The sequence below is a fragment of the Nipponia nippon genome, unplaced genomic scaffold (assembly GCF_047370975.1).
Source record: "Nipponia nippon isolate SJK-2023a ecotype South Korea unplaced genomic scaffold, ASM4737097v1 scaffold_14, whole genome shotgun sequence".
NCBI lineage: Eukaryota > Metazoa > Chordata > Aves > Pelecaniformes > Threskiornithidae > Nipponia > Nipponia nippon.
The window spans coordinates 1,531,716-1,558,080 of NW_028262330.1; the positions used below are offsets into that span (position 1 = coordinate 1,531,716).

At 52.2% G+C, this 26,365-nt stretch overlaps 2 protein-coding genes across 2 annotated transcripts in view; both read left to right on the forward strand.

Moving 5' to 3' along the window:
• Nucleotides 1–1,376: 1,376 nt before the first annotated feature.
• SRP68 (signal recognition particle 68) lies at nucleotides 1,377–16,318 on the forward strand. The gene is made up of 16 exons (XM_087750909.1): nucleotides 1,377–1,550; nucleotides 3,677–3,743; nucleotides 4,303–4,416; nucleotides 5,363–5,558; nucleotides 6,347–6,429; nucleotides 6,663–6,772; nucleotides 7,147–7,229; nucleotides 7,477–7,617; nucleotides 10,966–11,064; nucleotides 11,372–11,436; nucleotides 11,753–11,912; nucleotides 12,611–12,705; nucleotides 12,943–13,072; nucleotides 13,501–13,576; nucleotides 14,419–14,471; nucleotides 14,933–16,318. Exons 1-16 carry the CDS (start codon nucleotides 1,394–1,396, stop codon nucleotides 15,158–15,160), a joined length of 1,857 nt encoding a protein of 618 aa, XP_087607035.1. The 5' UTR covers nucleotides 1,377–1,393; the 3' UTR covers nucleotides 15,161–16,318.
• Nucleotides 16,319–19,042: 2,724 nt separating this feature from the next.
• Nucleotides 19,043–26,365, forward strand: part of EVPL (envoplakin) — a 33,476-nt gene continuing 26,153 nt past the window's right edge. Inside the window, exon 1 of the mRNA XM_009476605.2 lies at nucleotides 19,043–19,167. The gene's annotated coding sequence lies outside the window, so the exon portion shown is untranslated. The remainder of the gene's footprint in view (nucleotides 19,168–26,365) is intronic.

The following is a 26,365-nucleotide window of genomic DNA, read 5'->3' on the forward strand; positions in this document are numbered from 1 at the left end:
GTTTTCCTTTTCCCTTTTGAGCTTTCATGTCCACAAGAGGGAAGGAGGAAGCAGAAATAAGAGGTCATAGCTGAGCCCTCTGAAGAGGAGAGGAGCAAAAATTGCTCCTTGCAAACTGCAGCCAGCCTCGCTGGCCCCAAAGGCAGAGACAGGGCTGGGGGTGAGCCCCGCGGGAACAGCTGTCGGGGCAGCGTGTAATGCTCGGCACTGTGCTGGCTCTGTTTGCGTAAGTATTCAGGCCAGTAGGTATTCAGAAAACAGCTTGGTGTTTGTCCCTAAAGAGGTATCTCTAAGCTTGGTTCAAATATTTAAACCCCTTGTGCGAGAGGACCCGGCCTTACCTGCTTCCCTCAGGTTTGTACCGTTACACGGCCGCAGGGAAGTGCTCCTGGATTTGGGTGCGTTTGGGGCTTTTAAACAACAAGAGAGGCTCTCTTCTGTAGCGGGCATGCAATCGGAGGGGTACGGGTGCTCCCCGCCGCCCGGGTGCTGCGGCTGGAGGTGGGAGATGTTGGCTGGTGCTTGGCCTGGGGCAGTTTAAACCCAGAGGAGTCCGGGAAGGTGCTGAGGGAAGGAGAGGCTCCCGGGACGGCGGCAGCACGGAGGGCCCTGCGCCGGCCGGGTGCAGCATCGCCCCGTGGGGACCGGTCCCGCAGCACCCAACGCGTCCCCGCTCCCAGAAACCGGCACCTGGGGGCTGCTGGAGGACCGGGGCGGGCACGGCCGCCTTGGCCCCGCCGCAGCCCCGCGCAAGCAAGGATTCCTGGTTTTCCCAGCCATGGACCCGTCCTCAGGCCTCTCCTGGGGTGCTTTGGTCAATGAAGGTGCCGCCATTCGCGCGAGCCTCCGCGGGTCGGTTCGGCCGGCTCGCGGAGCAGCCCTGCGTTAGGGTCTCAAAACCTGCCCCCAAATCCCACCTATTTTACTGGGAAAGACGCGGCTTCACCGAGTTCCAGCTGCCGGGCTGGTGCAGAGCCAGCCCTGGAGCCAGGGGTCGGGCAGGGGCAGGGGGAGGCCGGGGGAGGTCAGCCCCGGGGGGGTGAGGGGGACGGGGCTGGGGGGCCCGATCCTGGGGGTGTTCAGCCCCGGGGGGTGAGGGGGACGGGGCTGGGGGGCCCGATCCTGGGGGGGGGGGTGTTCAGCCCCGGGGGGGATGAAGGGGGTAATGGCAGGAGGGCCCGATCCAGCCGCGGGGGGGGGGGGGGGGCATGCATCCAAATCCTGCGTGAGCCCCCGCATCCCCACTCCTGCGGGTCAGTTTCGCCCCCGCCCGGCCGGGTCCTCCCCTATCCCGTCGGCCCCCGCGGCGGCCGCGCTGGCCATGGCCTCGGCGCACGCCTCTCCTCCCCCGGCCCATGATGCAGCGCGGCGGCGGCGGCGGCCCGCGCACAAGATGGCGGCGGAGCGGCAGGGCGCGGGTGGCGGCCGCGGCGGCGGCGGCGGCGGCGGAGGAGGAGGAGGAGGCGGCGGCGGCGCCGAGGAGAACAAGGAGAACGAGCGGCCGGCGGGGTCGCAGGCCGGCAGCCTCGGCGACAGCCTGGGCCTGGAGAGCATCCTGCGGCGCGGCGGTGGCGGGGGGACGTGGCAGGCCCGGCCCCGTGGGCGGCGGGGCAACGTGGCGGCCGCTGTGGGGAGCGCGGGGGCTCGCAGGCCCCGGGCGGGCGGGCACGGCCGCCCCTGCGTCCCCGCGGGAGAGGCCCGGGCCGGGCCGGGCGGCGGAGGCTCCCCTGAGCGCGGCGGGCCCGCCCAGGCCGCGCTGCCCCGGCCTGAGGCGGCAGCCGGGCTGCGAGCCCTGGGGTCGGGGCCCCGGCGGTGCCGGGCGATGCTGGCCGGAGCGTGTGGGTTGGGCTGACCCGCGGCGTCCCTGGCGCTGAGGGCTTCACCCGGAGGAGGTCGGGGAGTCAGCTTTGCGTCTCTGAGTCGCGGGTTTGTTCTTTACCTTTGCAGCTTCTGCTCCCGAGCCGCGTGACAGCAGTCGTCAGCCTTCAGAGCAGAGCCCCGTGCTAGGCTGCGTGCCGTAGATAAGAGCAGGCTCCCAGTAATCTTCTGGTGGTAATATTAATGCTTGAAGCGGGCGGTAGTGGAAAAAATAAATCTTAACAGGTATGCTGAGATGGCAGACTGGCTCCTCCAGATTTAGCGCTTCTAAAATCTGATGTGGCACGAAAAGCTCCCGGCGTTTTTGTGTGTGAAACTTTCATGTGAAACTAGTCCAGCTGCACAGCTGTGATAGAGCTGAGTTTTATCTTCTGGGTGAGAGGAAAACTCAAGTGAAATAAGGCTGCGGTTTTCTGTTTAGCATATGGCAGGTGGTGTAAAGTCGGCAGCTGCAGGGTAAGATGGAGACAGTGATTGTCCTGGTAATGTTAGGGATACCTAAGTCAGTGAAAAAGTAAATAAAATAGGGAATGTGAATTCGGTGAGTGACTGCACTAAATGCTAAAAGACGGTCTGAAAAAAACCTTAGGTAGACAGCGAGGACGAGGAGTGCTGTGTCGAGGCATTGCAGTCTGATTTGTTTGTTCCACAAATGCAGACTAACTCAGTGCAATAACTGTCAATGCAGGGTTTTAATACTTAAAACTGAAGAGACTTTCTTTTAGGTGTAATTCCAAGAAAACACGTAGAGGTCTGCTGTTTTATACTTGAGAAGTCTGATGGTTTCTTTAACTATAGTGATAGTATTTCTTTTGATGTCATCATTGTATAGTCTGGGTTTGGTTTTGTGTTTGATTTTTTTTTTTTTAAGGCTTCTTGGTAAAGCTTAAAAGGGAAATTTTGGGATATAAATGCATATGACACAGAGATAGATTTCTTGGTTATTATAGAGACTTTCTTTCACAAAATAAAAACTGCCGTGTAAACTGAATTTCATCAGTTAATCTACTAGAATACAGCACAATTTTGTTTGGTGGCATAAGTGAATAAAGTAAACAAACGATGCACAGAAATCAGCAAATATGCTGAAGAATGCATAGACTGGATGGAAATCGTGGGGCGATGCTACTGCAAGTCATAGGCCAGTGCATTCTGTCATGGAATATTTGTTACAGTAATATGCAGTAAAACTAGAAATGCGATGAAAAATTGAGTGGAAAAGCAGCCCCTTGAATACTTCCTAAAAGCTCTTTTTAGGAGGTTCTCGGTATTCAGAAAGCAGTTTGTTTGTGGAAGCTGTGTCAGAAAGGCAGCAGGGGTTCTGCTCAGTGTTCTTCTGTCCTTTTCCTGAGAGATGGGACATTTAGGGGCAGGAAAGCATCTCTCTCTTTCAGTTTTGCCAAGAAAACTGTGTCACAGTGTGATGGGGGGCGGTGTAGCGTAGCGAGGGCAGTCAGTTGTATTAGCCTAGATGCGTTCGTTGGCATAGCTTATGATCCTGAAACGAGCTCTGGTAACAGCAGGACTCTCGTGGTTGTCTGTAAGAGGAGGTGCTTGTGGTACATCTTAGTCCTGGCCTTGATGACAGCCGTGAAGCTCTGAAGTAAGCAGTGGAGTCGTGAGGTCTTTTGGGACCATCAGTTCTCTCAGCTGTGCGGTTTTAGGAGGTTTCTGAGTGCCCCTCTGTTCAAAGTGCATTTGATTAACGGAACCTATAGAGTTCCCTTCCGTTACTTTGGGGTAGAACGAAGAACCGGTAACAGGCTGTACTGTCAATCTGCCTTAACGCCAACCGCAGTCCTTCAGATCGTGAAGGAGTCGCAGCAGCAGCACGGTTTACGACACGGAGACTTCCAGAGGTACAGGTTAGTAAACGGTGTGGGCGTCTCGGAGTTACTAGTGTGACTTGGTTTACTTTAAAACGTAAACCCACTGTAGCAGGCAACAAAAACTATCTGCCAAGTAAATACTCCTTGATGAGTTGCTTCATGTGAAGCAATGTATTTTTTTTTCCTTCATTAGACGTAATGTGCTGTGACTGTTCCATTTCGGAGGATGCAGGCTGGCTCTTGTTTCTCTGTTGCCCTTTGAGAGCTTGTTTGTTAACACCTTGCTGATAATCACTGTGTTCTTCCAGAACTGAGTTTTTAATAAATGTACAGAAAGCAATTGGACAGCAAGGAGAACATCATTCTGATTTTTCAAGATTATTACATGTCTTCTTACCTTTCTTGTATTCTATTAACCACTGGTTTACAGGTAGTTTCTGACCTACCTCTTACTGTATGTCACATATGGAGTTCATAGTTGTTAAAACGTTGCCTGTCACAGCCTTTAGTCCTTTTTTTTTCCTGGTTGGAGAGAGCAATAAACAGAAACAAAGTTGTTCTTTGGCCAAGCTGACTGTGGTCGTCTCTTCTTTAGGGGTTATTGCTCCCGTAGGCTAAGGCGGCTCCGAAAAACTCTCAACTTCAAGATGGGAAACAGGCACAAGTTCACCGGGAAGAAAGTAACCGAAGAGATTCTCTCAGACAACAGGTACGGTCACTGGATGGAATCGGGCATTCAGTATGTTAGTGAGTAGTTTCTTTCATTTGAGTAATTTAGGTTCATGTGGGTGTGGTGGAAACCTGTTCTGCGCAATGTACTCAGAAGAGTTTCTTTGCAGTGCAGGGGGAAGAGGCACTGCTCAGATCCTGCTTCATCATGGGAACAAGTGGGAGAAGAGGGAGCAGCAACAGCCAGTTCCTTCTCTGCCCTCATAGTTGTTAAAATGGGTTCTTTTCATAATCAGTAAATTTGATTCAGTATCAAATCAGTAAAAGAGGAAATGCGTATTCAGATCTGTTGCAAGGTAGCCATGTGAGTGCTGATAACGTAAATGGTGTAGCCGGCAAGGTTGTGGTTGGAGACGTAATGCCTTCCCTTTGAACAGAAATACTGGATTGCAAGTTTTACTTAGATTTTCAAAATTTGGCAGAATGCTTGTCTGACAGAATATGTGGAGAATAACCAGGACCGTGGACTCATTTCCCAGCTTTTAGAAACGCTTGGAAGGTCTGCTGTCTCGTCTTTTCTTGTGGGAAAAAGAAATGATGTCTTCACCTGTACTGTTAAGAAGCCAGATGCATTATAGCATTAGCGGGTGGGAAAACAGACATATTTACCCGTATTCAACCAGTTTGAAGTGCGACTTAAAATCATAAATCCCTTTGTCTTCACGTCTGTGGTGCTACACAGCGATACCAAATTCTCTTCCTCAGTTGGATGATTACACTTCTGTAGTGAGAAATACAGTAGAAAAGAGTTAGGGGTAAGACGACTTTGTGTGCTTAGAATGTTAAATAAAAGCATCTACGTCTTATTAACCAAACCAAGCTTTTGTTACCAAACTTTGGAGATCACATGGCAAAGAACTAGAGGTAATGTGGTAATTCTTGTTTGAATGTCATCACTTTTCCGTTAATCTTTGTCTGCCCCCCAGGTATTTGCTGTTGATTCTGATGGATGCGGAGCGAGCCTGGAGTTACGCCATGCAGCTGAAGCAGGAAGCAAACACAGAACCTCGCAAACGATTTCACTTGCTGTCTCGCCTGCGCAAAGCTGTGAAACATGCCGAGGAGCTGGAGCGACTGTGTGAAAGTAACAGAGTGGATGCCAAAACAAAGCTGGAAGCTCAGGTAACTGCTGACGCTTTGATCTCGTTTTACAGCAAAAGCTGAAAAAAACCCCTTTGGATTTTGGGTGAAGAGATTATTCTCATCTGGCAGTAGGTAATCAAAATTGACTGATTCTCGAACCGGGTAATGGCTTCCGTTGAATAGCTTGGACTTGCTGTTAATGCAGCTGCTGGAATTGCAGAAATAACCAGTGGGAGCAGCCAAGATGAGGACCTGGTGTTTAGAAGTTGATTAAGTGTATCAAATGGTTGTCCTTGCTTTGAAGAGCAGCACGTTTAATAAACGTAAAAAGAGAGAGACTAAGATGATGCAACGCAGCCTAAGAAGCTATGCTTATCTGTTGAGTTACCTATTAAATGCCCTAAAGCAGCCACCCAGAACACAGACTTGTGGCCTGGGTTTCTGGAACACAGAAAGCAACTGTGTTGTGACACCAGCCTCTTTGAACAAGGGGCTGCAGTGGAACGCAGTTGATGAAAATGGCTGTTTCGTAGCTTATTGCTGGAAAAAAAAAAAGTTTTGTGACATTAGTGGGCCATGTTGATTGCATAACAAGCACGAAACATCTTTGCTTTCATCTCCTTAGAAATGTAGCAATGTCAGTTAAAAGGAAAAAAAGTAGGTAGCTATAACCCATAATCCAAATCAGTTGTTTCTGTGGGAAGACAAAATGAAAAGGGCAAGGCTTAATCACTTACTGTAGGCGTCGCAGCAGCCTTTGTGCTAAAGATTGCACAAACTAAGCTGTCGGTCTTGGGGAAATTAACTTGCCCTTGCGCTGTCTGCAGGCATACATGGCTTACCTCACAGGAATGCTTCGCTTTGAACACCAGGAGTGGAAGGCAGCAATGGAGGCTTTCAACAAATGCAAGTGAGTTTCCCCACTTCACCAGCTTCATTTAGTAAATAGTATTGGATCGGTCCATTAAGTTTATATCCTGTATGTTCGGCAGCTCTGCGAGTTGTTTAGTTGATTGTGCACTTAACTGGGAGGTACTACTGAAGAAATAGCGTCCTCCAGAGTAGAGAGACAAACTCTTCCTGTAAGATAGCATCTCACAAAGCGACACATACTGCAGTGTTAATATTTACTCTTTGCTGTAGGACCATATATGAAAAACTGGCCAATGCTTTCACAGAAGAGCAAGCTGTACTGTACAACCAGCGTGTGGAAGAGATCTCGCCCAACATTCGCTACTGTGCCTATAATATTGGTAAGGAAAGGGGGTTACCTAATCTGCAACAAAGAGCCAGGCTTGTTCACAGGAAAGGAATATTGACTTGATAGTTAAATACTGGTCTAAGCGACATTGCAGTGAGTCTGTAGTATTTTGGGACAAATTCTGCACACGTTCTGGGTCAGTTTAGCAGTGGAGAAATATACTTATTTTGCAACAGTGCATGTGGTTTCGTGTAAAAAGACAAAATGCCAGTTTGCAGTAGCTTGCTTATGAAGTCAGAAAGAAATTGCAAATTTATCCCCTTTGTCCGCAAATTGCCAGTATAAAATCTATCGATTAGCTTTTCTACATTAAAATAATTGGTGAACTCCGATGGAAATGTGATCTTGATTTGTTAATTCTCTCAGGTGACCAGTCTGCTATAAATGAGTTGATGCAGATGAGACTGAGGTCTGGTGGCACTGAAGGTCTTCTTGCAGAAAAACTGGAGGTAACTTATTTGCATTCTTCAAGTTGAAGCATTCGTTGTCACTCTGTTGAGCGCAAATATTGCTGCAGCGCACCATTCAAGGGCCAAAACGTATCAGAAGAGAGCAAGCAAGCCTGGGTTCTATGGGGAACCGCACTTTCCTGAAAAGCCCTTTCATTTCAAAATAGTCAAGCCTAATGTGAATTTGAAACATTCAGTTTTGGATACCTTAAAGTTCAAGCTCTTAAGTTCAGTCCGTTCTCTACAGGCACTGATTACCCAAACTCGAGCAAAGCAGGCAGCCACAATGAGCGAGGTGGAGTGGAGAGGAAGAACTGTTCCGGTGAAGATAGACAAAGTGAGGATCTTCTTGTTGGGGCTGGCCGACAACGAAGCAGCAATTGTTCAGGTAACCCAGAAGCCATCTCCGGTGCCAGTGTTCTGTCCTCTTTCCTTCGATGTGCAAGATAATACATGATACCTGGGCGAAAACCTTTTGAATACGTGTTTTCTCAAACTGGGGGTTGGAAGGCTAAAAGTAAAAGTGAGGGTATTGACCGTAAGCCAGAGCTGAAGCGTCAGCTGGGGATAGCTCCCGCAGTCTCCTCGGTGGCAGTCTGGGAGATCTGTTCTGAGTGTTCCTGCTTTTGTGAACGCTCTGTGCTGCACAGAAGAGCTGCCTTTCAGTGGCAGGGTGGTAACCGTTATTATTTGTAAGTCACTTGGAAGTGAAGGTTACAGTTTTAAGAGTAACCGGTTTTGAATTACTGTTCTCATTTCTTTAAGTATCTTGCTCAAATGCTCCAACTTCAGAGCAACCAAAAGAAGAGAGATATGTATCGATCACCTTTTTTCAGCAATAAAAAGCAATTTGCCAGGTGAAACAGGTGCTATGAGATCTGTAGCATTCTCTTCTCGGCTTACGCAAATCCTCAAAAGCAGGAAGAGGGTTACTAAATGTCAGGATGTAAATGAATTTCACAGGTCAGAGTTCTGAAACGCTTGCAGTGGCTCACACTATGCATGTCTTCAGTATTGCAGCCGAGTTTTCCACATGGAGCTTTTTCCTTGGAAATGGTGCCCAGGTGGTGTATTCTGCTTCCCAGTGGCTGCGTACGGCACCCTCGCTGTTTGAAAAGGCAGCGGAAGGATCTTTAGTGACAATTGTTGCCGCTAAAGATGGGCTTTTTGCAGCATCAAAAAGCATTTACCACCAGGAGGAGGATGATGATAAACAGAAATTTAGATGATGAAATGAAAACCCTGCAAAGGTACGAGGCAAGAGCAGGAGATAGTGTTAAGGAGACAGTGTGAGTATGATAAACAGGCTAGGGCTGGGTAGGAAACCTTAGCGTTAACCACTCTAGTCATAATGTTATGAATTGCATGTTGCTGAATTTCTTTCTTTGCGGGTAGTACGTTAGCGTGGCCAGCAGGTGGAAGCGCAGCTTGGAGTTCAATATTCCCTCCTGTAATTTCCATCCTGCCAGGGTAGCAGTTGGACCTTTTCGGTTTAGTTGCCCTCTTTGTTCCATAAAGCTGTGGCAGAGCAGTGATCTGAATTTGATTTCGTCTTGCTTTGTGTTCCTTGGAAGCTCTGACTGAACAGAGGAGTTTTGTGGTACTGGATCACAGCTAGTATTGGTGAGAGCTGGGCGCACAGCAGCAGTATTTACATTCCCAGAGGGCTAAAGCTTGGCGTTCTGAAAGCAGCTCTGCAGTTGCTGTGTCAGCTGTGATGGGCAGTCCAGCTTCAGCTAAATGTACTGTGGTCCCTGGGATCTTTGGCACCTTTCTGCTGGTCTTCACTAAGTTGAAACCCTACCATAACAGCAGTGCTCTTCAGGGTTTGATTAGAAGCAAACACAACTCCGTGTTTTGTGTAAAAATGGAGATTCTCAGCAAAATTATATCGGTCTTCAGTGTCATATTGGTAACGGGAGAAACAGAACAAATAAGCCAAACTGAAAGATGGATCCAAGTTTAAAATTACTTATGTTGGCCCTTTTGTAGACTTGAATGCATGACTTCAAGGGCCCGTTGACTCCAGCCAGGTAGAAGCGAGAAGGCTAAAGGGCAGAGTGACGGAAGCGTGCTCCTATCTGGTATTGCCTCAGGGATTCTGTGGTCATCTCTGGTAACTAGGACCGTAGCAAAAATTGGTGGTAATAACTTCCAGAGATGATACACAATGTTTCAGAACAAATTAAAAATTACGAGTGAGCACTCCTAGACTTTCAGAATTGGGTTCAGTGGGATCAGTTCCCTGGATCCCTTTACGACCGAACCTGTGCTGTTCTGTCAGGGCATCTGAATCACCAGTCGTAGCACTTGCATCTCAGTTTTATGATCTGATGTCTCCCAAATCAGAACATAAGGGTATTTACACATAGAATCAGTTTAACCTTAGGAGTTTTTGCTTAGAAAGGAAAGCCTTTGTTTCGTTGCACGGCCCAGCCCTTTCCCTGTTTGTGCTTGACTGATGATCTGGCCATGTCTGTCTTCGTTTTTGTGCATACAGTGAAATTGCTGTGCTCCTCTGGGTGAGGTTGAGAATGCTGTCAGACTCGTCTCTGGTTATTCTCAGTAGTTAGTCCCACCTTAAAAATTCTTGCAGCAAATCTCGGAGAGAAAAAAAAAAAAACCAAACCCAAAAAACTGCCTTCATCTCGGGTCAAGAGGCCTGAGGCTTTGTGTGGGAGTAAAAATGACATTCCTCAGTGGGTTTGCAAACCTGAAAAGAGGAGAGGCAGAGACTGTAGAGCTCTGCTGAAGATAAACAAGCGAGCGTGTTTTTAGACAGTTTTCTATTCATTTGGACAATTGCAAATTTGTTGCAGCAATGTTCATCTTATGCTGTTACGTGACATGGAAGTGGTATAACACAGTGCTGATACGCTCTAATCCCTCCTTCGATTGCTAAGGTTGAGGTTTGTTTCTGGGCAGTTTTCTCTTACTGAGTCCGGAAGAGCCTTGTGATCCCCGTCCGGTTACCTTCTCGGTCACCGGAATGGCAGCTGAGTTTGGGCTTGGGTACGCTGTTTAATTGGGTATGTGATATGCCAGTCCATCAGGCAGAGAGCGGGCTTCAACTTGTTTTTCAAAAGTTGCTTTCAAATTTTGGTTTTGGGGCAAAAGGCCAAAAGCTGCTCCACTTTTTTGACAAAACTTGTGGTGGCAGCAGAAAAGCACTCAGTCACTCCTGCTACTAAAATACAGGGTTACTTTAAAAAATGCTTCAAACAAGCAAATTAATGCCACTGAGAGCATTACTAGAGTGGGAGTGTAGAAAAGATAACCATCTGCGTGTTCTTACCACATGAGGAAAGTTAAATCAGCATAACAAGAGCAGGCTACCTTGGTAGTTTGCCAGTTCAGTAACGCTCAGCTCTGCTGTTGCTGGGCCTTTCCCACAGTGCAGTCCAGCCTCAGCTGTTCGCGGAGCAGTGCGGGTGCCATCCGGGAAGGGAGTTGCTGAGAAGGTGGCTGTTGCAGGGATGAGGCGATCAGGGCTGTGTGCGCTAGGCCTTCAGTGCTGCAAAATTCTCAGCACTGACCACGTTCCCCGCAATTTCTGTCAGTTTGCCCCCGGCACATACTGCAGACAGGTACAGACTGGACTTCTGGCTAGCCATGGGTCTTAAAGCCATAATCTGGGAGAAACACTGTTTAATCTCTGCAGTTAGTTCTTGAATCATGGGATGCAAAATACAAAAATTTCTAATAGATATCTGTCTTAACTTTCCTTTGCTCTTAGGCAGAAAATGAGGAGACAAAGGAACGTTTGTTTGAATCTTTACTCAGTGAGTGTAGAGATGCCATTCAGGCTGTTCGAGAAGATTTGAAACCAGACCAGGTAAGCAGCAAACATCAGTGTTTCTACTTTCACCAACATAGTGTTTCTTTGGGACTGATTTGCTACTGTTAAACTTGCTTAACAGTAAAAGTGGCTGGGATTTCTTTAATAAAAAGCTGCAGAAGAGTCTATTGCCTCTGATTTTATTCTCTTCAGAACTGGAGAGGGTGCATAGCAATGTAGAAGCCCTCATTCTCTTGCCAAAAGTCTCTTATAATTTCCCTGGTTTACCCAAAGCTTGAGGTTTTCTTCCCTCACCTGCCAGTTTTCAGTAATTCATGCAGCACTTTGTCCCCAATTCTTGCAGAAGCAACGGGAACACGCTCTGGAAAACGATTCTGGGAAGGTGTCCAACATCCAGTACTTACACAGGTAATGGGCAAACATTGCTGCCGGTACTGGTGCGAAGAAGTCATGCTCTTATGTCAAGATTTTATTTTTGTTTGGTTTTGTTTTATGGGGGTTTTGTTCTGGGCCTCTGAGATCTCAAAGAATGGCCGTACAGATAAGGATCTGATTCATGCAGCTTTGAAAGCATTTTGCTTAAGACTCTCGTGTTGACCTTTCAGATGTTTTTTCCCCTACTAGCATCAGCTTAGACTGGGGGGAGGGTTTTTTTCGGAACAAAGATGAATGTCTGAGTAGTTCTGGCAGTCTGCTAATGGCATTTTATCTTTTATCTTTTTAGTTATTTGACTTACATCAAGCTGTCAACAGCCATCAAGCGCAATGAAAGCATGGCAAAGTCTCTGCAGAAGGCGCTGCTGCAGCAGCAGCGGTCAGAAGAGGATGGCAAGCGCACACCACGGCCTCAGGACCTGATCCGTCTTTACGATATCATTTTGCAGGTAATGCTGGGGAAACAAATCTAATTCTTCATACTAACTGGAGAACTTTGGTACAGAAGGCTCTTGTAGAAAATACAGTAGTGCAAGTGAACTGCCCGTGAAGTCTAAAGAGCAGCTCAGTACCTACAGTAACCTTGTTGAAGATGTTCAGCCTCTACATGAAGCACAAAGAAATCCTTTTAGCTGTGAACAGAAAAAGCTGCTAGAATGGTTGCCCTTGGTTTTACACTCTAATGCAGTTTTAAAATAGTTTTTCTGACTATTCTGTGCAGCACTCTGCTAGCTGCCTTATTTTCTGCTGGCCAGAAAAAGTAGCAGCTAAAAATACTTAAAATGTCCTTCCTCATAAGCAGTTTCTCAATTTCTCACATAAATTTTCAATTAACTGTGGGAGCCTGTGGCTGAAGCAGTTGCGAATGGGAAAGGGAAAAGCCTTCTGAAAGAATTACTTCATGTGAAATCTGAAGAGTCTTTGTCCTAATTCCTGTTTGTGTCAGGAAATCTGTCCTGAGGGCAAGCTTGCACAAGTTTCACTGAGTGTCCTTCACAAGGCTAGCATACTGATAATTAGAAAAACTGGAAGCTATTTCCATGGGAGTGTACTGTTGACTTGTGAAAAGGGGCAGCTTTCTCTTACTCCAGCAGATTCCAGAGGGAAACAACGCCTGCATTTGTTGCTCTGACTCTCTTTTGCACAGAACCTCGTGGAACTGACACAGCTTCCTGGCCTAGAAGAGGACAAGAACTTCCAAAAAGAGATTGGATTGAAGACGCTTGTGTACAAAGCTTACAGGTGACTGAGAAGCAGCCAGGTTTTCCTTAGCAGACGTTACATCTTCAAGGTTTATTATTGCAAAGCTCTATGTGCTGTACAGGGCTTTGATGCAGTTTCCTCTGCCCTTCTGTGAAATGAAGACTGGATGCTAAGGGGAAACTGGCCAGTGCTTCTTAATAATATCTTCTCTTATCAGTCATTTGAGTTGGCAAATGGGTGACAAACACATCAGTGAGCCAGTCTTTGCTGTTGCAGGTGTTTCTTCATTGCGCAGTCCTATGTCCTGGTAAAGAAATGGAGTGAAGCCCTTGTTTTATATGAAAGAGTGCTGAAATATGCCCGCGAAGTTCAGTCCGGAGCTGGAGCTTATACGAACAGCTTGAAGGTAGGAACCCAATCCTGTGTGTGGAAGGGAGCTGAAATTTAAAAAAAACCTCCGTCCCAGCATTTATTGTCAATTAGATGCTAGACCATTACAGTTCAAGGCTGATGTTTGAGTAGGGAGAAGGGTGATACAAGCGTGACTGCTTGACACATTATAGTAGAGACTGTCTAGTGAGGTGAAAACGCTTTAGCTGGCCACTTGCTGTAACAGCTCCGTAACAACTCCCCACACTTTCTCACATCTGCACTTTCTGTCGTACCGCTTCTGTAGCGCCCGAAGGACTGTACTGTAGCCTTTCCTCGTCTGGGAAGGCTTATTGGCACTAGGACTTAATTTCTTAGTTCTTACTTTGTCAGGTTTTACCTTTGCCCTGACTCTTAAACTCTGGCACATTTCAGGCTCTCAAATAATTTTCTTTAATGCCCTAGGAGCTGCCTGATGTTCAGGAGCTGATCACTCAAGTCAACGCAGAGAAATACTCCTTGCAAGCAGCAGCTATATTAGGTGAGTTGCACAATTATACTAGAGCTCTAACGTCTCTTGAATAATGCCCCTGCAGCTATTTCATTCCTTTTATTTCATTTCTGAAGCTCCAAATGTTTTTCCACTTCACTCTGATCTCCGTAGGCCCTGGAAAACGTTCCCCCCCCCCCCCGCCCAGTTTTAGGTTTTTCTACCTGTGTGTAGTGGAGCTAGGCAACCAATGAGTGGATGTTGGGCATCTTGCTCCCTGCCCAGAGATGTGAAAACGCTTTGAGGATGTGCACCTATTACGTTCTGTTTAGTGTTCGATTTTTTTGCTGCAAACAAGTTGACCGTACTCATCCCAGTTTTGCCTAGCTGGGAGAACTAACTACTGAGGAAGCGGAGAGCAGTGATGTTCTGCTCTTTGTCAGGGCCGACCAGGTTAGGGGAACTTTGGGGGAATGGGTGAACTTCGTAATTTCTTGGGCTGCTGTTTTTGCTGCGCCTGCTGCTGGAAACCCACGGCAAGTAATGGATTGCCTTGTCTTTTATTGCCTCACTGCTGCTTTAACAGACCCCGCTGGGGTCGTCTCCTCGCCTGCTGCTTTGTGCTGAACTCAAAATCTGTGCTGCTTTCAGGAGCTTCTCACAACAATGCGAAAGAGCAGCTCTCCATCGCTGGAGAGCTGTGTTGGTTGTAGATGAGTACATGTGATCCTCTTAGCCCAGAAAGCAAGTTGATTCTACTGAAAATATTGTCTTGTGTATCCCAGAAAGCGAGGATCATAGCTAAGCTTAGAGGACAGCTGGCTCCTGAGACGGTCTTAGTTTATGCCAAGACCTGGCCTGTTGTTCTTACCACCTTTTCTTCAATTTTGCAGATGCAAACGAGACTCATGAGACTGAGTCGCCATCTCAGGTCAAGGATGGCAAGGTAAGAGCTGAGAGCTCAGACAAATTCCAGTAGTGTTCGTAGTGAGTATGACTTCTAACCTGTTGGCTGAGTGTCTCTTACAACTCAAGAAATGTTTGGGGTTTGGTGGTGACTGTGCGTTTAAGAGATTTTCTTAGGCTTGTTTTCCTTCTGTGAGGCGTAAAGGTGGCTGCCAGGGTGGGGTTCCTTGGGTAGAACCTAGGCTGCTGCTTGCAGCTTCTAGCGTGGCATCTTTGTTTTTTTAAATTCCACTTTCTCCCTGCACGTGGGAAGGTTTTCCAGAGTTCCTGCAGCAATGCTTTGACAGGGGTTCGAATCGTTTTCAAGGGCCCAAGGCGTCGCACAAGGGAACTTCAGCCTCTGTTGTCTCAGTTGCTGCTTAATCCTCTTTGCTTGTTTGACCCTTGTCACCTTTGATGTGACCTGTGTGTAATTTGTGTTTCTGCACCGGTCTCTTTCAGCCCCTCTCGGAACGGTTTGAGACTTTCTGCCTGGATCCTTCTCTTGTCAGCAAGCAAGTCAGCCTCGTGCACTTCCCGCCGGGCTTCCAGCCCATCCCATGCAAACCCTTGTTCTTCGACCTGGCCCTTAATCATGTTGCTTTCCCACCTCTGGAGGACAAGGTGGAGCAGAAGGCCAAGAGTGGCCTCACCGGATATATAAAGGGCATATTTGGATTCAAAAGTTAACCAGGACCCCCTGAGGAACAGAGGTTTTATTCTGTATTGAAGGAAAAGCTCCAAGAGGTTCTAGGACACAAATATCTGCACCCGCAACCGACAGAGGGAGGCTTTACCATCTTCTTCCCTGTGTTCTGTGTAAATGTCTGTGCACTTACGTTCTCTCCCCGTGTATTAAAGGCAAACAGTCTATTCAGAAACATGCATACACTATAAATAGCTGAAAAGGATCTGGAGCACAGAGAAATTCCATTCTGCTTGGAGAAGCTGGAGCTTGCTTTGCGACCAGCGGGCTGTTCAGGGCCCGTACGTGTCTCCCTACCGTGGCCCAGGGCACAGGCATGACTTGGTTCCTCCCCCCCATTATTTGACACTATGGTTTGGTATTTTGGTCTAGAAATCTGGGTGCGATGGGGAAACAGGCAAAAGCAGATGCAGAACTGAACCAGCAAGTGAGGCTGCCTACACGAAGGCTATGACACAGTAGCCAAGGGGGCTAACGTCTCCTCCCTTTCGACTCGCAGGCCTCACCGAGAAGCATATGTAGTTATGTACAGAGAAGTCTCTGTATTTTTTTAAAAATGTGACATTCAGAAATGACAAAATAGAGCCTCTTTCCCTATCGATAAGGACGGTAAATACCTTCCCAACGTTAATGGTTACCCCAGTTGTGGGGGTGTATAACCCGAGTTTGTACTCTGGGCCGAAAGGATCCTTTATTGAGACGCGTTTTGTTAAAGACCTAAGTGCAGCGTAGAACCTGTTCCTCCGAGGCTTTTCCTGGGCAACTGGCTTCGTGGGTGGCTTTAGAAATAGCTACTTGCTCTTCGTGGGAAGTTGGGTCTGTCGGTGTCCGTTGTGTCTCTGATCTGAAGCTCGCCTGAAAACAAGATGACCTTTTTCTGGAGCTGATCTGTTGCTTTTCCCCTCGTCCTCGGTCGTCGATAGACCTGACGCGAGGGGTAAGCAACAGGAGACCGGTAGGTTGTGGAGCGACAGATCCGCTCTGTCACGCCAGAGAGCTTTTTTTTATGAAGCGCCCAGGTGCTATGGTGATAGGCACTTCCAAAATGCGGGTAATTTCATAATCGTGATCATTTAAACGGGGGAAAAAAAAAACACAGCACGTGGGCAGAACTGTTCCTAAATAAAGTATTTGGAAGTTTCCACCAGCGCCGTTTGGGTTTTCCCTCGGTCCGTGGCTGGGCGCTGAAGCGGCGGCCTGTCCGAGCTGCCTCGGCTCTCCTGCGCCCGCTGGCTCGACTTGGCGTCGTTTCTGCATTTTTAGGCATTGCCGTTAATGGGGGTGGAAAGAGAAGAGCTGTTTAAAAGGATCGGATCGTTGTCGTGGGAATTTTCCGTGCAAGGTGCGTGTCAGATGAATGGGGGGAATTAACGGTTCCCATCATTTTAATACGAACGTTTGCTTCTTTGTTCCAAGTTGATTTGGTTTGTGAGATCTCAAAGTACAAAGCAGCTTTCAAGAGGACTCTGTGCTCAGAAAGAGGTAAGAGGAGGAACTTCGTGTTTGTGTTTAATTCCTGCGACATGGAAACAAAATGGGAATTTCTGGTATTGCAGCCAATTCCATTTGCCTCTGGATGCCGGGGGGGGTTTGCAAGGGAAAGCGTAGAGCTGGCAGAAGCGCGGCAGAGTAGTCATCGGGTGGCAGTTTCTAGAAAACACGGTCTCGAATGGCAGATTTCTCTTCCCCGTGAAGCCTGCTTCCGTTGAGACAAGGAGGGGTCGTGCGAGAACCGGCGCAGGCGCCCGCTGGGTGATCGCCTCGCGGTGCCTTTCGGTGTACCTCAGTCCGAGCTGCTCTCTCCTTTTCGGCTTTTGTATCAAATCACTTGGAGAACCGTTCCCCTCCTTGCTTTGCAAACCAAACTCCTTTCCGCTCTCCTACCACAAATCCGTGCGGCGCCTGGATTGACGCCGGTGAAACTCGTACCGCGGCCGCTTTCGCATCGGTCGCCGGTACAGAACGCTGAGAGCAATTGGCCTCTTTACGGCAAACGGCTTTTGACAGAGAGCTGTTTGGTTGAACGCAGATAAGAAATCTGAAAACAATAAAGTTTTATTCCTGACCTCTGAGGCGTGTTATGTTGAGCGTTGGGAACACCAAGCGCTCTTGGCCTCCCAAGCGTTCGGAGGATGAAGGTCGCAGCAGCACCTGGGGCCGCTCCGCCCCGGGGAGCGGAGGGCCTGCTGCCTGAGGGCCGGGCCAGCGCGCGCCGCTCTCGGGGGTGGCTTGGCTTGTTTGTTTTGATGTGGTGCTAATGGAAAGTGGGTAGAGGGGGGTTTGTAACCAGTGTCGTGGCTTAAGCGATGTGGAAGGCACTGAAGAGGCACTAGGAAAAAAACTAAAAATGGAAAAAAAGGTGGGGGAAAAAGAGAAAAGTACTCTTGTTCTGTCTGATGAAAACCAGACTCACAACGTTTATCGAGGCTTTTAGCCCTGCGGCGGAGCTTGGAACGGCAAAGCTGAGGCTTGGGCAGCAGCGGTGGCGAGGGAACAGCGCGGGCGAGCGAAGCGCCCGGTGTGGCACGCACCAAACCGATGCCCGGCACCAGCCCCGGCGAGGTGCGGAGCCCTGGCGCGGTGCTCGGGCGCTGCCTTGCTGCTCTGTTTTCGTCAGGCCGCACTGGTCGCGTTAAAGCGTTTGCCCTCTTTCCGTGGATTGGCAAGCCGGCCGGGCGACGGCCCGCAAGCGGAGCTCCAGCAGAACGGGCAGGGGGATGGCTGTCAGGCGCGTGTCCTGCGGAGCGCCTGTGGGCCGAGCTCCGGCGGCGTAACGCAGGCTGAGCTGGCCGTGCCCGCTGCCATTGCGTGGGTTACAACGGGAGCGAGAGGCCCATTGCGGCCCTCGGCCCCGCCGTCAGCGAGGCCCCGGTGTCTGGGGCGATGTCCGCTGGGTCACGCGCTCCGAGGGGCCTCGTGACAACGTCTTGAGGGACAAATGGGACACGGGAGAAGTGATCAGCATGAGGCGAACCGGGCGGTTCACAGAGAAATGAGAGGTGATGCCTGGGGTAGCAATAGCCTGGCCTGGGAGCTCCTCAGTAACAGCCTCTGCCTCTAAAGCAAGGAATGGGGGGCGTTTTAAACGGAAGGTGGTCTGTTCCTGGGGAGAATCATCGCTGCCTAATCCGAGCCGCTCCAGCGGGACGGCGTCCCGGGGGGCATGGGCAGGGAGGTCCCGGCGGCCTCAGAGCCGTTGCAGGTTGGGTGGGCAGCCCGTGTTGCGCGCCTGGCGGCGAGGGGCGGCGGGCCCCGGCGGTGAGGTGGGGGAATCCTTGTCCAGCCACGGTGGCAGCGGGAAGGGCCAGGCTCTTGGGAGAAGACGCGTCCGCGGAGAGGTGTCTGCTCCTGCGCGGCTCTCCTCAGCTGCCCCGTTGGAGCTACAAGCACAAACACCCCGTGGTGGTCAGCTCGGCGTGTGAATTGGGAGTTTGCTCGCTTAAAGGAGGGATTTGATGTGATCTTGATTGTAAATGGCTGCTCCTCTTTTTCTTCAGGACGGGATTGCTGTTTCCAGGCATCAGGACAGCCGGAGGTCGGTTTGTCTGCCAAAGAGGAGCCCGTTCTGATCCGGGTGGGAGGAACGCGTGGTGGGTGCCCCCCGTGTGTAAGGCGAAGCCCCAAGAGGGAGGATGGAATAGGACAGGGAGCAGACGATCATCCTGAAAGCCGCTCGGCAGAGGCGGGCTGGCAGCAGCCTGTGTGCTCTGAGCTTTCCTGGGGCTGAGGCAGGAGCAGCGGCAGCTCCGGGTGCCTGCTTTGCCTTCTCCTCCCTCCCCTGCTCTCAGTCGAGGCAGCGCTGGCAGCGCTGCGGGCTGCAGCCGCCCGCCCAGCCCAGCCCAGCAACCTGGGTCGCTGCTCGAGTCCCGCGTCTTCCCGGGACCTGCCCCGGCCACCCCCGTGGCCCCGGCGCTCGGAGGGTTCGGTGTGGAGCGGCTCTGCTCCGGCAGCAGATCGCGCAGCGCCGCGGAGGGACGTGCCTACAGCGAAGGTTCGTGCTGGGCTCTCGCTTCTCGGGCTCTCCCAAACCGCGCCGAGCGTGAGCAGGTTTGTGAAACGCAGCCGCTCCCTGACCCTCGCCCTTTGGGTGAGGTCTCCTTGGCCCGAGCGCGCTGCTCTGCGTCCGAGGAGGGGAGGCTCCGTCCTTTGCTGTCCTACAAAGTCCCCTGAACTGCCCGTCGGGTAACTGCTGCTGTTGCAGCAAAACCCCCTCTCTTGTGGACACGGATCACGGCGGGATGCGGGGGGGGACAGAGCCGGGGGTCCTTGCTCTGGAGCCTCCAGCCCCAATGCCTGGAGTGCCCTTGCTCTTTGGTTTTGTTTGCGTTGGGGATTTACTTTTTGCAGCGGGGAGCGAATGATGAGCGCCTCGCTGTGTGCTGAGCGCCCGATTACAATGTTTGGGTTAGAGCTAAGCCAAGTGCAAATTCCCGCGTGCGAGGGAGGCGGCTGTGTCTGTCCCCCCGCCGCCTCCCAGCCCTGCTCTGGGCTGCTGTGCGTAACCCGGGGTGAAAACCTTCCCACCTCTGCCCTAAAAGCAGCAACGTCTCAGAGGGGGAGTTTAAAACCACTTTCAAAGGACGTAGTTTGCCTGTCTGTTGTGCGCACGTGGCCTTGGGCGCAGCTTTCATGTGCTCCAGTGCCATCGACTTAACATTCGGGCCCGGGTACCAGGGTGTACTTAGCATTTCTAGGCATGGCCCGACTATGATCTTTGGCAAACTCCTCCACGGCCGGGCACTCGTGGTGTTGGGGTTATTAAAGTTAAAATTCTCACTCTGGAAATAGTCGTCTTGTCCCTCCCTTGCTGGGCTGCGGGCCGGTGGTGTCCGTGCAGACCAGACGCAGCAGTTTGCCCGGGGCTCGCACGCTGTGCATGAGGATTAGTGGCTCCCAGCCTGTGGTCAGTCCGGGGAGCGATGCCGGGCTGTGGTGCCCGAATGACTAAAGAGCAGCATCAAAGCCTCTGAATTACCTTCAGTGCTTGCCTTTTTCCACAGAAGTGGGAGAACGTCTAATTTTCTCAGAGCATCAAATTAAGTCGGAGAAGGCGAAGTCTGGCCGCGCAGAGTTAGTTGTGGCAGACCGATTCATCCCGCGCTGGTCCCTGCCTGTGACCCAGAAGCACTCGCCACTGAATCGGGCAATAGCAGCTCAGAAATGGAGCTTTGCAGGAGATTCACATCCGACATGAAAAGCAGTCGGGGCTGGCGGGCTGGGGCTGGGGTGCGAGGCACCCCGGCTCAGCGATGCGCCGGGAGCGGCACCCTCCATCCCTGGAGACGGGGTGGGCTCCGGTGCTGCCCTCCCGCCTGGGACGGGGCTTGCAGGGGCTGCCACCGCGCTCTGCTCCCTGCCTCGGTCGCCCAGGAGGGATTTATCTCCTCTCCCCGCTAGCCCGGTGCTGCAGGCAGAGCCCTTCGACGGGCTTGGTTTGGTTTGGAGGGGTCTGAAAGCATGGTCCCTCCGAGGTGGTGTGTGCCCCTTGGGCCTTGCCAAATGGGGTGCTCCAGCCTGGACCCCTCTTTTCTGAACGCCTTCTCCTCCGGTCACCCCTTTGCATTGAGGCCAGAAGTTTTTCTCCCGAGCCGGTACGCCCTTGAGCTGCTCCGGGTGTACGTGTTTCGGCTGGCCACCGCCTACAACTCATCATCCCGCAGGTATTGGTGCGCGCTGCGGGGCCTTTGCGTTGTGCTCCAGCGTGGAGGCTCGGAGGAGAGCAAACCTGTCCTCGCGTTTCACTTTCCATCATCCCGACGTGGGCCTGGTGCCTTGGCCCGGCGTTGGGAGGGGATGGGCCCTTCTCCAGGGCGCTGCCGTTTGAGCAAAGCAGCTTGCTTGGGAGACGGGAAAGCAGCCTCCCCCAGCACCTCTGGTCTCCCACCCTGGTTTCACAGGGGGCTTCTCCAGCTGTGCCGCGTGTGCGCAGGTTGCCGTTCCCGGCAGGTGTTTAATCGCCCCTCGTTGCCTGGCGAATGATCGGGGACCCATCTTGTTCGCATCCAAGCACCGTGTTTGGGGAGCAGCTCCCTTCAGCAGTGTCACTGGATAATAAAGCCAAATTTGCAGGCTGCGTCCTGTAAGTTATAAACAAGTTTTCCAGACAAAGTGTCTTGAGAATCTGCTATTAGGGAATTTATTTAGTGCTATTACAGCCTTGCTAATCCTCCGGGGAGAGGAAAATTAGGCTAACGCATTAGCTGCCATAGGGAATTGCCGTGATGTCCTGCTCGTTAGCTCTAGGGCTTAAACTCAGAAGAAGGTGCGGGATGCTGTAATGAGCGTGGAGAGGTGATGGGGTGGGAAGCGGGCAGGTCCTTTTGAAGTCTGAAGGGTCTAGGGATGAGTAGTCCTTAACAGCCTTTGGACTGAGCTGTTAACAGGTTGGCGTGGTGCAAACCTCCTCTGTATTTAGAGACACGCAAAGGAGCAGGACCGGGACTTCCCAGTTGTGCCACGGGAGCCGTGCTGGGTTCGGCCTCTTCTGGGGAAAGGGCCGGAGCTGAGCCGCTCCGGAGCCGGAGCCGGCTTTCCTCTGCTGACTCTGGCGGGGTGCTGAGCCCAGCCCCGGCCCGGGAAGGTTTTAATGGGCCTTAATCAGACCCGCGGGGAGCAGCGCGGGGGCCTTTGCGCTTCCTCAATTGCGCTTATCAATTGGTAAAGATAAAGCAAAGCAAAACGAGGTTTGAGGACTGAGTCATTTTAGGTGTCCTATTTTCCCAGTGGGGCAGCAATTTTTTAAAGCAGGCAGGCTATTCTGGCTCTGAAGTTTCATTTTGGCTTGTGTGAAAGCTGTTCCACAAAGAGGAAAACGGGCTGGGGAAAAAATGATAGGAAAATGTGCTGTCCCTGGCATCTACAAGGAAAAAGGAGGCTGACTTGTGCAGGTGGGAACATGCCCCGATGCCTCCCACGGTGGTGAGCACCCGGGGCCTGTGGCTCCTGGCTCCCGTGGCTGCTCTCCATGCTCTGCTGTTCCCCGTGGCTTTGGAGACTCGTGGGAGGGTTTCCCTCTCTCTGGGGGCAGCCCAAGCCTTACGCGTACCCTTTGCAACAAGTCTAGGTCTGGGCTGGCTGTAGCTGCTGGTCCCATTGCCAAACAAGCAGCACCTCCGCATAGCAAAGCGTCCGTCCCGGTTACAGCGGGCTCCCGCCTCTGCGCAGCCTCGTGCACCTCAAACTGCGAGAAATAAAAATCGGATGCGGAGCGCGGGCAGGAGCGGCTGTGACTTGCCTCTGCTTTTGCATGGGAGTGGAGATGAGAGGTGAGATGAGAGAGGGGGGAGCCTTCCACCAGCCGCGCGGCGCTGCCTCCCCGACCACGCGGCCATGAGGCTCTTCCTGACTTTGTCCTTGGGGACGTGGTGCTGGGTGCTGCTGGACGGGGCAGGTGATGAGATGGGCCCTTGCTTTTACTTGGTGGAAATATGGGTGACCATTAGCAGGTGCTTTACAGGGGTGAGGAGATGCATTCACTGCTCTTCCATAGCTGGTGGTTTATGAACAAATCAAAGCTGTTTCCAGGTTCGTCGAAGACTAAACCCCAGCCGCCCTCCTGCATCCGCGCTTGCTGATGGTTCCTGCCTTTCTCCTCCCGCCTCCCAGCTGCTCAGCTTGTTGTAAAGGTCCTTTCCTTGCTCCCCCGTAGGCACCACCACTTCTACAGGGTCATTTAAGACCTTAACGATGGAGTCATCCCCGGTGGCTGGGCAGGAGCAGCTCTTGGTGGCGTGACACGGGAGGCTTGTGCTCGTCGCTTTGATTTCAGCACGTTGCTTCCCAGGAGAATGATTTCAAGAATGAAGAAGGTCAAAAGGAAGGAGGTGAAGTGGGAAAAAAAACTCATCCAGAGGACTGGTGAGCCGAGGGTGGTGAGGAGAGGCGCAGAGGTGGCAAGTATGTTGTCGTCCAGAAGGTCAAATGGTCTTAACGGGTAGTAGTAAATCATTTATGGGTCGTATTAAGCCGTCATCTCCTCTGTAAAAAGTTACCAGAGAGGCCTGCCTGATAAGGAAGGCACGCCGTCCTCTAAACTCCTCCTCTGCCAATTTCCTATGAAAGGTTAGTCCAGGATTGTCCCTGAAAGCTGCCTTCCCTGAAATGTTACCTGCTCACCAAGGCCCTCTATGCAGCTGTGCCTGCTATCTGTCCCTGCAGGCGACCTACTCATCCGTGTGAGCAGTAAGAAACATCTGGTTATGTGGCTGCTCCATAAAACCAGGCATCTGCACCCTGGCACGGCTCCGGGCTACTGGCACGAATCTCCAGATCCTGTTCGGGAAAGCGAATAAACTGACTGCGATGTGACTTCCATCCCATCTCCTGCTGTGCCTGGGGCTCTGCCGGAGCAGCCAGCCCCAGGTCTGTACCCCGAGGAGATGCGTCAGACCCCAGAGCCAGCTGCAGCCCGGCTGGGGACCCGCCTGGGCAAGACGCAGCCTCCTCTTGGGTTGGCTTTGTCTGTAGATCAAGGGCAGCGTTTCAAGGCTGGTTCACCGGGAACGAAAGGAAGCCTGCCCCCACCCCTGACCCGTCTCCCTGCGGATGATCTCAGCCGGGCAAGGCAGCTCTGGCAGTGCAGAGCGATCCCATGGGAAATATGGCTGGGTGGGCTGGGAGGGTGGCCGGGAGGTTGCTGCTTCGGATGGTCTTCTTGAAGACCTGTGCTTAGGCTTCCAGCTGCAGAGGAGCGAGGATGTTGTGGGGCACTCCTGCCCGGGGTGTTGGGCTCAGGTCCAAGTACCAGGCACAGCTGTGTGGGTGGCTGTGGTGGAGAACTGGTTGAACTGGTCTCCTTGCCTGTTGCATCTTGCAGGGCCTGAGTTAACCATGGTACTCTGCCCTGGCATGGCTGGGGCTGGTCTGAACAAAACCCACTGCGGATCTGGAAGGGACCTGGGCTGAAGCAGGCAGTGCCCGCCCCGGGGGATTCTTGCAGCAACGTCCCCTCGCCCACGCAGGTCGCGGTGGTCGCTGCAGCGTGGGGGAGCAGGGCTGGCAGCAGCCAGAGCGTCCCTCTCCTCGCAGCAGGCGTTGGGCTGCAGCAGAAGCTGGTTCTGGGCTGGATGCGGCGGCAGGGGCGCTGGGCTGGCGCGACCTGTCACCCCGGAGCCGTCCTTGGCTCTACCTACGGCTTCCCCCTGCCACTCTTGTTTCCTGAGGCTGGGATGGTGACAAACCCCTTGGGGCCTCCCGGAGGGCTGGGCGAGCCCCTTGCAAGTCAGCAGGCAGCAAAGAGCTGCCCCTCGCGTGGGCTCTGTGCGGGACGAGCAGGCTGGATCTGCCTCTTCTCCCACCGCGTCTGCCCGAGCGAGGAGGAGGCAGGTCCCTTCGCTGCGGTGAGGCAGGCTGGATGCTCGGCATCGGCCCCGGACCGGGGCTCAAAACCAGGCGGGATCTGGCCCGGCTCTCTAGCTTGTGTCTCGCACTGCCTGCGAGCGGAGGAGCGCTCCTCTGCCGAGCACGCTGCCTCTTCCCACATCGGCCCCGAGATGAGCCCTGTGTTTGTCTGTCCCGGCTGCGTAGGGCACGGAGGCTGCCGCTGCCTGCCAGAGCGTGCGTCTGTGTGTGCGCAGGGACGAGATCAAAGAGTGTCAGCTTTTAAAACGCTCTGTCTTTCCGAGGGATCCTTGCCAGGTGGGGACTTGGCCAGGAGAAGGATCACACCTCTGTCTCCTTAAACAGAGGAGAGGAAGGTGCTGGTTTAAGGCTTTGCAGGTGAGGAGCTGCAGGCTGCGGGTGCTGGATGGCTTGGGAAGCAGGTTGTCCGGGTGGGGTGTGTTGGTTTGTGCCTGGTTTGCTTCTTGTGTTATTTCTTAGAACTTGCTCCACGTGTGAGCACGCTGTCTTCCAGGGGATTACAGGCAGCTGCTCTTCAGTTTAGTTTCCTCTGAATTCACAGGGGATTGATCCCCTGTCGTGCAAACAGCCCTGCAGAGAAGGGGCTGTCCCGTGTGGCCATGGGCTCCTGTGTGCTCCTCTTCTGCGTGGGGACGAACTGAGGTCTGCTTGGCCTTAAATGCTCTCAACTCCTGTCCCTGGCAAGGCTTCAGCTCGCTTTAAGCCTTTGAATACCACTGCAGCAGGGCCTGGTCCTGTGGGTTAGGGGTGATGTGCTGCGCTGGTCCCTCCTCCCTGGGGCCCTCCAGCAGCTCCGGTCAAAGAGCATCGTTGCTGTCGTTGGCCAACTGGGTGTTAATGGCAAAGGGGTGATCTCTCGGTGACTGCTTTCCATCCTGTCTGTAGACCCCCACACAGCAAAGACAGGCCCTGAAGCAGGTCTCCGTTAACTCCAGCCCCCTGGGAGAAGAGGCCACCCCTCCGAAGGGCCACACCAGCCGCCTCCCAGTGCTCTGCACCGGGGGGACCTCCTGTCTTCATGCTTCTGCCATCCTGGTGGGAGAAGCAGGGCCCAAGCTGTGATACCACCATGAAAAGGCAGGGCTTTGCAGCTTGTAGAAGAGCAAAACCATAGCAGAAAGCAAGCCCCTTGCAAAGGAGCCTGTCCCAGGTGTGTTTTTCCCTCTCTCCTGAGATTTTTTTGTGCCAATTTAAAGAGGACCAAGAGGGCACCCAGGAGGTGACAGTGGACCCCAGGCCTTTGCCTCTGGCCCTGGGTTGTCCTTGGGCCACAGAAAATGGGGAAGAACAGCCACAAACCTGTGTCAGCATCATGGATGGCTGGTGCTTACGAGGGGGTTGCGGTCCCCATCTGCTCCTGTCCCCTTCCACCTCCATCCTCTGCCCTCCCTCCCTGGTCCTGCACTGGATAAGGATCCCATGTCACTGCAGGATCCGTGCTGGATGGGCCCGAAGCACAGGGTTCCTGGTTTGCAGGAAACTTTGAACTTTGCTTTATCTGAAACCCAGAGGATGCAGGCAGCAGCCATCCCTGGCTGTGGTTTAGGAGACCCATGGGGCTGGGCAGCCCCTCCGTGCAGCACAGCCTGGGTGGGCACTCCCGGGAGCCACGGAGGTGCCAGGGTGGTGTTGGGCTGTACTGGGAACCAGCTGGGACTCTGAACCTTTGCTCTACAGGGGAAAGAGCTGCCCAGAGGCAAAGCCTGCTCTAAGGTCTTGTGTAGTCAGGGTGTCTAGTAGAGCCTCAGACCCAGGTCTCTGGGGCTTTGGTACCCGAGTTTGTCCCAGAGCCTGAATCCCGCTGGCTGAGGCTCCTGTGATGCTGCGCT